The sequence below is a fragment of the Capsicum annuum genome, chromosome 6, assembly GCF_002878395.1.
Source record: "Capsicum annuum cultivar UCD-10X-F1 chromosome 6, UCD10Xv1.1, whole genome shotgun sequence".
Lineage (NCBI taxonomy): Eukaryota > Viridiplantae > Streptophyta > Magnoliopsida > Solanales > Solanaceae > Capsicum > Capsicum annuum.
The window spans coordinates 227,493,253-227,503,983 of record NC_061116.1 but is presented as its reverse complement, the minus strand read 5'-3'; the positions used below and the strand labels follow the sequence as shown (position 1 = coordinate 227,503,983).

The 10,731-nt window shown below is 34.5% G+C and overlaps 1 protein-coding gene across 1 annotated transcript; it reads right to left on the bottom strand.

Moving 5' to 3' along the window:
* Positions 1 to 3,079: 3,079 nt before the first annotated feature.
* Positions 3,080 to 5,524, bottom strand: LOC107875316 (photosystem I reaction center subunit IV A, chloroplastic). The gene is made up of 3 exons (XM_016721980.2): positions 5,064 to 5,524; positions 3,407 to 3,472; positions 3,080 to 3,312 (listed from the first exon to the last, which is right to left on the bottom strand). Exons 1-3 carry the CDS (start codon positions 5,316 to 5,318, stop codon positions 3,208 to 3,210), a joined length of 426 nt encoding a protein of 141 aa, XP_016577466.1. The 5' UTR covers positions 5,319 to 5,524; the 3' UTR covers positions 3,080 to 3,207.
* Between the last annotated feature and the right edge of the window lie 5,207 nt (positions 5,525 to 10,731).

Here is a 10,731-nt window from a genome sequence, read left to right as displayed (position 1 = left end):
GATTATCCTTAGGTTCTACCCTTCTACCTCTCATCCCATCTTCCACTATATAAGGATCACCATACATTCCATACCCTCCCTTTCGGTTCTCTCTTACAAATCCCTCTTTTGCATTGGTAGGTTTTGGATATTTGGAATTTGGTATGGGGGATTAGCATTTAGTGGTGGAGGTCTTTGGATTGGCTGATTTTGGTTTGGAGGAGTCGGATTTAAGGGTGGAATTTGGGTTCCAAATCCGTCATGTGGGGCTTGGTGATGTGTAGAATGGCTAGGTACTTCAAGGCCTCGGCCTTGTGAATAATAGTGTGCTTGAGGTATGGCATTTAGTAGGTACATTCTTTGGTGTGTGGCTTCGGGGGTAATGGTTGGATATGTGTTTTGGGGAGTTGAGGGACGAGAACTCCGTTGACTTTCTACCCTTTCCATTCGGCCACTAATAGAGGCCACTTCCACTCCCAACGTCTCAACCGTAGCATTCACTCTAGCCACGTCCCGAGACAAGGACTCAAGACTAGCTACAAGGGCATTCATAATATTATGATCCACGGTTTGTGCATTCGAAGTTTCAGGTTCCATGTGTGGTGGTTCCATTTGCAAATGTACCTTACAAGTGTGCAAGTTTGATGGAGTCTCGTACTTGAGAGGTGAACCAAGACTCTACGACGACTCAAGGAAACAATAACAAAAGAACACACGAAGGATAGTAAACACGAAGAATGGTTACAAAACTAACTTACAAACTAGTAGGATATTACTAGGTTGTCGATTAGTGTCGAGTCAACAAACGAAACTATACAATAATAGGAAACTAAGAAAAATCTAAAATTTGAGCTTATTAATGACGTGAACAGTAGCAAATGGGTGATGTGGCAGCATGTAATTGGTCTTGGTCCCACACAATTTAATCACAAATTCTGAAATTTAAATCTCCACACAATTTGGAAAGGATGACAATTTGTTTTGGAGGGAAAACATAAGTCTTGAATCTCTACAAGTCCACTCTCAAAAGGATGACTTTTGTCTTGTACTAGTCCCACAAAATAAGGTTCTTGAAATAAGGAATAATAGCTTGTCCCACAAAACAAGGTTCTTCAAACAAGGAAAATAGCTTGTCCCACAAAACAAAGTTCTTGAAACAAGGAAAGTTAGCTTAAAAGTAGAAGTCAAGTCTAGGGAGTGTTGGGTTAAAGTCTTCTCAAAACAAGCTTTACAACTTTCACCTTCACTTTTTGAATCTATATTGCACCCTTTTTTTTTGGTCTTAAGTTGTAATAAAAGATGAAGAACTAGATGAACACCACAACAACCTTCAAGAACACAACACAACACCAATCGGCCTCCAATCTTCAACAACAAGGCCCAACACACAGCCAACTCAAGTTCACAACAACAATGTCAATATTATATGCTCAACCTTTAGATATAGACACTTGTAGTGTTGGTGAGAAAGAAACCAACACTTGAAACACTCTAGACAAGCAAAATACTACAAGATCTAGTCAAGAAAACAAGAAAATCTCGACCCATACAACAACACAATACAATTTTCGGCCAAGAACACAGAGATGGATAGATTTGACTGTTTCTGGAATTTTTCAGTTTTCAGTTTTTTTTTTTTGTTTGTAGTTTTCAAGTCTCAAGCCCAAGATTGATCTTGTTAGAACAAAATCAAACCTGACTTTGATATCAAATGATACAAAACAGCCCAAGAAAACAAACACCAAAACAGTCCTCCAGTTCAAGGAACTATGGACCTTTTTGGTGACCTCTCTCGGATTCAAGAACACAATAAGAAGACCATGTAATGAGGTGTTTAACACCTATTTTCAAGCAGCAAACCAAACTATATTATGACAATAACACTGAAGAACAACAATGTTACAACAACAATAACCAAATGGCTTGAACAACAACAACACAAACTACAAGATTAGGACAAGAAGCAAAGATAGATAGTTAGACAAGTGTTGATGTAGTCTTAACAACCCAAGAGCATATTCCACTCTTGGACCTTTAACACTTCATACAACAAACACCTAACTCTTACAATGACACAAGAGGGGCATCCACCTATCAAAGTAGCAAAGTCTCAAGCTTTGCAACACACAAGAGAATCCACTCTTATACTATGCCCTAATTTCAGTTTTGAGCTCTCTCTCTCACAAGAGTAGTATTCTTCAATATCATGCATAAACTAAGACAATAAACCCTACCATGTTATATTTATATTACAATGCAAAATAATAGATAAATGACAAAAGGGCCCTTCCATCAAAAAGGCCTCAAGGCCGCCCCATGGAGTGTATTCAAAAACTGATTTGGGCCTCATCCACACTTGGGCTTGTGCATTCTTTAGTTGGTCTTCAAGTTGCTCAAAAAATATCTAAGGTCATGATCATTCCCGCATCAATCTATGAGCATGGTCATTCCTCTACCTCAGGGTGTATTGCTTTGTCGATAAATGTATCCGTTGTGAATGTCATTCCTTGTCGTGTTCACTTAACTGTGTCTCTATACCTGTCTCGTCCCTGCTTTATCATTGTGTCCATTAATCTCCCTCCTTTCTCGCGCAACAGCCCTATATCCGTTGTAAGTTGGTAAGGTGTGTCTGTTTTTAATTACTCAGCCTTGGCTATCTTCTTCGGTCTTGAGATGGTGGTTACCTCTATCTGGAGGTTAAGCGCCTTGCATGCATTCATTTTTCTCTTTTGATCAAAGTTTTGACTATAAGTATGCTGATAGAAGAGCCGTGGAATTAACAATTGATGCTCGTATCACAGTAGGTTGTCTACACCTTATACACCTTTGGGGTGTAGGTGTGTCGCCTTTCCTTGGACCCTGCCTAAACGCAGAATGCTTTATGCATCGAGTTCTCCTTTTCCATATGTTGATGGAAGACTGATTACACTGTTTGCCATTTGAATATTGAACTCGAATTCTTGAAGTTGATAAATTTTTTGTTTCGATCATCTATAGCTCTTTTTATTATGAACATTCAAATTTTGAATTCGTCTCTGCATTTTTGCTTGGAAAGATTAGAATTCGAGCAATGTTAACCATAAAAATACAAAATGGAGGGTGACACAAACTATAATAAGACATTCATTCACATTCAAACCCAGTATATAATATATAACTAGAGAATAAACATGAAAACCAAAGGGCCTTGCAATTCTACTAATTCCAATTGACTGACTGCACAGAGTTTCATTTCACTTCTTCAATTTCATCCAATGCATAGTTGTTGGTTGAAACATTTGCATAATTCACTTTGTTAAATCTTACAACAACTGGGTAACGAGTTTTTGGATCCTGAAACATTAACAACACAATCGAAATCATTAAAAGCTACACACCATTAATAAAATTTGTAATTAGACATAGATTATGTATAATTATTTTTGACCTGATCAACAGCTACAACTGAACCAGTGCCCTTGTACCAGTAAGATTCCTTCCTAAGAATTTTCACCTGTCAAATATTATATCAGTAACATATTAGAGACTTTTCGTTGAAAACATTTTTCTTCCTAGCAAACTCGATTCACATGAGTCAATCAATGCAAAATATCATGATATTCGCTACTATTTTGTTTCTCAGATTCCTAGTGTGCTGATTCGAGAACAAGCTCTCACTTTCGTTCACTTCTAGAGCACTCTAATATTATATCAGTAACATATTACAGATTTTTCATGGAAAATATTTCCCTTTGGAGCAAACACGCCCTCCAACTCGATTGAAATGAGTCAATCAATGCACAATATCAAGATATTCACTACTCCCTCCGTTTCAGAATAAATGAATTGTTGGGGTATTTATTAGTGTTTCATGTTAGGGTTTTTGCTCTGATTTTCTTACCAAAATTAAGTTTTAATTTTTCTTATAAGAAAAATAAAAGTAACCATAAATATTTTTATTTTTTCTTAAAAAAAATATATATTCTTTTCTATATTTGTCTAACCTCTTTCTTGGAGGAAAAGTTTTAGACGTCTATAAACAAAAAACACCCTTCTCATACCATAACAAAAAATAGCAGTTTTAATTTTTCTTGTAAGAAAAATAAAAGTAACCATAAATACTTTTACTATATAATTCTTTTCCATACCTCTTTTTGGGTAAAAGTTTTGAACGTCTATAAATAGAAGACCCCTTCTCATACCATAACAAACAATAGCATCCACAATGTAGTCTTTAAAGAGTCTTTGTTTAGGAGGAGGTTTTCCCAATAAGTTTTAAGATTTTCAATTTTATTTTTAATATGTAGGCCGTTTGGCCAAACCATATCCAATAATTTATTTTTAGTTTAATTTTTCATGTGTCGTCTGATTTATCGTCTTATGATTTGCAAACTAAAAGTTTTCGCATGACGCCCTCTCGATTTCGAATCCAACATTTCAAAATAAGTGAATCATTGAATATCTTTCCAAATTTATCCTTATGATTTAACAACGAATTAACTTTTGAAAATGTAATATAAAGTTAATTTTTTCTTTTTTTGGGTAAAAATAGAAAGTTGTGTTAAATTTATGTCTTTAATGTTTATTTCTTAAAATGTGTGCCAAAATCCAACAATTTATTTATTATGAACAGAGGAAGTACTATTTTATTTCTTGGATTCTTAGTGCGCTGATTTGAGAACAAGACGCTTTTGAAATTCTCCAATTCAGTGGAGTGGGGCTTACCTTTCTCAACATCTATAGAATAATTTCCATCTTGAAAGTTATATGTTTACTTTATAAGATATTTGCAATCTCTTTTTATATCATGTCGGTCCATTCATATTCATTTCGACCTAATATTATTATTTTAAATAAAGCACTTATATAAAATAAACAGACTAACATGACAAGCAATTTATCTCTATCAAATTATAACCCAATACAAAATTCAATAGGATCTCTTTAATCTTAATTACTATATGATGTTGTGTACTATTATATACGTAATTAGAGGCAAGATGATATATTGCGCAACAATATCACACACGTAGTTAGAGTCACTAAATCATTTTTTATAAAGAAAAAACCAAAAAAAACTCAAGTGTCTAAATAAATGGAGTTACCTTGGCTCCTCTCTTGGGACCAATTGGAGGTGGCTTAGCAGCTTTGGTTTCAACAGCTGGTTCAGCAGTAGCCGCGGCCGCTGCTGGTGCTGGGGCAGCCTCTTCCTCGGCCGCCCTTACGACAAGTCTCGGGGTGGTCTTGTTGCAGGAGAAATACAACATATTGGTACGAGAATTGGTTGTGTTATTAGAGACAACATTAGGAGTTGCAACCAAAAAACTTGATGCAGCAGAAGCCATGTTACAACTTGCCATATGGTTTAATATTTTCCCCTTACTTTGTTTTTATGAGAATTATGAGGGTGTTTGATGAAGAAAAAGGCAAGAAAAACAAGAGTGGATTTAGAGTTGATGGGGATATCTTTTTCATGGACAACAAGTGAACTTAGCTATTGCTCCAACCACTAGGAAGATGCCATGTACTTACCATTATCCTCTTCTTTTGGATAACGTTTCATTTGTCTTTTGTTTTTATTTATTTATTTACTCTTTATAAATATTTGAAATGGTGATCATTGTACTTAAATACAGCTTCTAAAGTGGAAAGTAAGTTAAATGATGTTGTAAGGGGTGGTTTGGTGTGAGCTACTAAGGTAAATTATCTCGAGATAAAAAAGTAGTCCCGGAATAAACTTTTTTATATATTGTTTGGTTGGCAATACTCGGGATAACTTATCCCGGGACTAATAATAATCAGAAGCAGGGTCACAGTGAATTTCGTTACTTTGCTTCTCTTGTTTTGAATGGAAAAATGGGATAAGTTATACCACATATTTGGTGGTATAAGTTATTCCAAGTTAATTTATCCTTGGATAAAATTGTAAATATATATATATATATATATATATATATATATGTATAAAACCTAGTTTAGGTGTACGCGCCTCGCGCGTGTACCTCACTATAATGAATTTAAACGCTACACTAAATACGATATTTATTCAAATAGTAAGAGAATTTATTTAATTGGATATATAGTAGTTGTAAATATCAAAGATACAAATGAGGTATGTGTAAAATATATTGACAACCCCTGAAATTACGGTTGGTGTTTTAGAAAGAAAAAATAATCATAATATTTTATATGACTCAAAATTTTGATCATTAATTGTCTAGATCATCATAATCATCATTCATCTTCAAGATACCTACAAAATTGAAAAAAAAAAAAAAAAACTACGAAATCAATGCATCTAAGTAAATTAAATATTACAAAAATATATTTCTTTGACGTATCTTGGCGACCAAAAAGAAGAAGAAAATTCAAATCAAATAATAAAGAATCATTTAAGAACAAAAATAAATATATCTTGTTCCATATGTTCATATTAGATATTATTGTATTTTTCTAAAAGAATTCTCAATTTATAGAAGTTCAAAACTTTTTTCTTCAATAAAGAAATTATATAAATATGATTGATTTTTACTTTTTTCATTAATTATTTATCAATAATAGAATATTTTAAATCCCAAATAAACTAAACTAACACAAATAAGAATAATTTTTTTTTAACCCTTTTTAGTTTTTGATAGACTTTTACTTTTCTTTTATTTAATACAAAATAGAGTTCATGTAAAAAAAAAATACGCATAGTCCTAAAAAAGAACGGGGGGGGGGGGGGGGGGGAGAATTCGATTTTAGTTGGGTTTGAAGTCCTAAAATTAATTAAATATTATTAGGTAAATAGTAAAAAGACGCTTTTATCTAAAGGACAATCTTTTAATGAAGGGCAAAAAGTTCAAATCATTTTTCTAAGGGTCTTCACACTTTTAATATATTATAGATATAGATATAGATTATATATATATATATATATATATATATATATATATATATATGTATGTATGTATATATATAGTGCAGTAAAATTTATGCCGCTTCTGCTTGCTGCTGCTAGACTCTTGATATCTACTAAATTGATATACTGAATCATGGAATCAACAAACCAGTTGAGATAGGCGATGAGAATCAATTGCCATAGTTACGGATGGGAAAAAGAGAAAAAAATATATATATAAATACAAACAATATATTGATGGGAAAAGAGACATGAATTTCTAGTTATGTAAAAGAGACATGAATTTCTAATTTGATGGAAAAAAAAACCCATATAAATACAAACAAAAATCATATAAATACAAACATAAAAATAATTAACTAAAGTGAGGGTTATTTTTGTAAACAAACAATATATTTTTACAAACAATGCACTGTATATTATTTTTAGTACCACAACCAAACAACCACTAAAAAATAATACCAGCATAACTTATCCCAGCATAACTAATCTCGGTATAACTTGTTTTCAAACCAAACGACCCCTAAGTTGTTTATCAAATTAAATTTGAAAATTTTATGATCAACATTGTTTTTCACATAAACTAAAAGCTTATTTTGAAAGAAAGTGAACAATTTTTATGAGCAAATGAAACCTTTATAATTCAATGTTAATTATGTGTGCCGATTACTCCGTTAATTTTGAAATGAAAAATTTCATAAAACCACAACTTTAAGTTACCTGGGGGGTTGGGCCACAGGTGACAAAAGAGTTTTAAAATGAGGTGTAGGTGACACAAGTCTTAATTATTAGGTGGAGGTGACAATTACTTTATTATGAATTAAGAAAGTTGGGGAAGTTTGAAAATAACCTACAAGTTTTTAAATTTACACTTTGATCCAAATGTTAGCCTATATAACGAAAAACGGAGGGGGAAAAAGGTGTTTTTCTCTCTCTTCTCGCCCTTTGTTGATCTCTCTCTCTTAGCGATTTTTGTTGTTCATTGTTGTTGTTGCTTCATTCATCATCTTCTGCTTCATTATCACCATCTTCTACTTCATTATCATCTTCACCTTGTTCTTGTTGACCATTTGTTGTTGTTGTTGTTACCGCTACTGTTGTTATTTGACCAATTTCTTAGGTCAAATTTTGTTTCTAACATCACTTTCCACTCTGGCATTACTTCATAGGAGACATTGGTAAGTCAAATTATGATTTTTAGTTGAATTTGTCATCTGGATAACTGCTATTGTGTTGTTGTTTTCCAACAATGGATAGAACCCAATCATGAATCCAACATAAAATCCATCTGTTTAAACAGATAAATCATCTGTTGCGACAGATAAGACATCTGTTTCAAAGAAAGACTAATATGTTGGATTCATGTTTAAACAAATGGCTCATCTGTTGCAATATTTGACATATATGTTACAACAGATTAGTTACCTGTTGCAACAGAACCTGAACACGATTCCAACATAAGTTACAGCAGATTAATAACCTATTGCATCAGGTAAGTCATCTGTCGCAACAGGTTAATTATCGGTTGCAACTGTCACTCATCTATTGGAATCAGCTTCAAAGGTGATTTAGTTATAACACAATTCCAACAGGCGATTCATCTGTTGCAACAGATATTCAGACCCGTAACATGAATCCCAACAGGTAAGAATCTGTTGCGACTCATCACTTACCTGTTGCAACAGATAACACATCTGTTGGGATTCATTCACAGCACTATGAAATCACTATCAATTTTTTTTAACAAGTGACTTTATTTAGGTACCACTAATGGAGGGATTAATAACAATAGGGATGGAATGCCATGGTCATTAGGTCGAGAAGAGCAATTGATATGTATGACGTTGGAAGGAGGGTGAAATGTTAGAGACGATAGCTATGATAGTCCAAAGTAATGTTTCGTATGATGATTTTGTGAACTTAATCATCAGTTTTTGTGGACTGAATTGTCAACCAGAAAAATTCGCCATCAGCTACATGCATAACTCCTTTGAAAATCAGAGGATACTGTCTTTCAAGATAATCGATCAGGTTTGATTGTGTTCTTATCTAAGTGATTCAACCAGGCCGGTGTTAAGAGTGTACATGGTTGAAAAGACGAGAGAGAATGAGAACCAGAACGTAGAAGACGAAGAAGAAAAAGAAGACTTCTTTGATGATAGGTTGGATGATCTAGACATGAATATTCCAGATGATGATCAAACACTTACGTCCGTTGATGCGACCAATACGATGTGCAGTTCTTCTCAATCGACACAATCTGGAAATCTTCAAGACGACGGGACCGACTTTTTTATTGGAATGTCATTCAAGGACAAGAATGAACTATCTAACACTTTGTTTATTTCTTGCGTGAAAAAAGATTTCAGAATAAAGAAGGTGATTAATTTGAGCAGTGTCTTTTGCTTCAAATGTGCTAATTCGAACTGCAAGTGGTGGTTGAGAGCGGTGAAGTATGCAAGTTCTGACAGATTCGGCATTCATAAACATGAAAAGCATCACACATGTGGTTCGGAGCACATCTCGGGCCAAAATCCTCACGCCACGACAAAGGTCCTCGGTGAATATTTCAGGAGTAGTTTCTTCGATGACAAAGGCCCTTCAATAAGGCTTATGGCCAATCAACTCCTTACGGATTTGGATGTCCTGGTCAGTTATTGGAAGGTATATACGACCATGGGGATTGCCAAGGACCTGGTTCGGGGGACACTCGAGCATGGGTATGAAGTCTTTGATGCTTACCGTTACATGATTGAGTCCACAAATCCCGGAAGTAAGACGACATTGCATCTGGATGAAAACGAAAGGTTCAAGTACTTTTTTGTATCCTATGGTGCTTGGATTCAAGGTTTTCGACATTTGAGAAAAGGCATAGCCGTCGACGGTACCTTCTTGAGGAGCAGGTATAATGGAGTTCTGCTAGCAGCGGTGGCGTAGGATGCGGAGAATCACATCTTTCCTATCGCTTTTTATGTAGCGGACAAGGAATGTGATGCCTCTTATGGATTTTTTTGAACAACTGCGACACTGCGTCGAAGATACCGAAGAGTTGTGTTTTGTATCGGATAGGCATCCAAGTATTCCAAAGATGGGTTCACTTTTCTTCACTTCAGCTTACTTTGGTTGTTGCATCAGGCATCTTGGAGAGAACATTCGAAACAACTATCACAACGAAAGGGTCGTCACCCTTTTTTATAGAACAGCTAAAGCATATAGTAGAGAAGAGTTTTTAGACCATTTCAATCAAATAGCGGATGTGAATCCCAAGGTAGCAGTATTTCTTGCACGTGTCGGTTTTGAAAGATGGAACCGGGCATTCTGTCCAGCAAATAGATACATTCTTATGAATTTAATGTCTTGTTTGATTTACAAGTTTAGTTTGATGTCGTACTAAGTGATTCTTTTCTATAGGTATAATATTATGACATCAAACATAGCTGAATCGGTGAATTCATTGTTTGGCGATTAAAAAGAATTTTCCATCAAGGCTATGTTTGAAAAAATAAGCAAGAAATATAGCAATTTTTTTAACGAAAGGCGTGTTCAGTTCAAGAACCCGATTTGTTTTCGAAATCGAAAAGAAAATATCAACGAACATCAGTTTGGGAATAGGTTATTCTCTCATAAAATAGTAGATTACAAATTCCGTATCACTGGTCATGGTGATGCTGCCACGGTCGATCTTCAAACAAGATCTTGTACGTGTAGAGTTTTTGACTTGGACAAAATACCTTGTCCACATGCTATGGAATCCTTTCGAGCTCAATACGGCCATAAATATGGACCTGAAGTTTATGAGCACTTCTCTCAATATTATTCGGTGAAAAAATATGAAATGGCATATAGTGGGCATATTACTCTGGTGCCTC

Excerpts from the sequence above, each read along its gene's own strand:
- LOC107875316 (XM_016721980.2), bottom strand. The coding sequence starts at position 5,318 with ATGGCAAGTTGTAACATGGCTTCTGCTGCATCAAGTTTTTTGGTTGCA. Across the intron at positions 3,473-5,063 it reads GTCCCAAGAGAGGAGCCAAG|GTGAAAATTCTTAGGAAGGA; the intron begins GTAACTCCATTT and ends AATATTTGACAG. Across the intron at positions 3,313-3,406 it reads CAGTTGTAGCTGTTGATCAG|GATCCAAAAACTCGTTACCC; the intron begins GTCAAAAATAAT and ends TTAATGTTTCAG.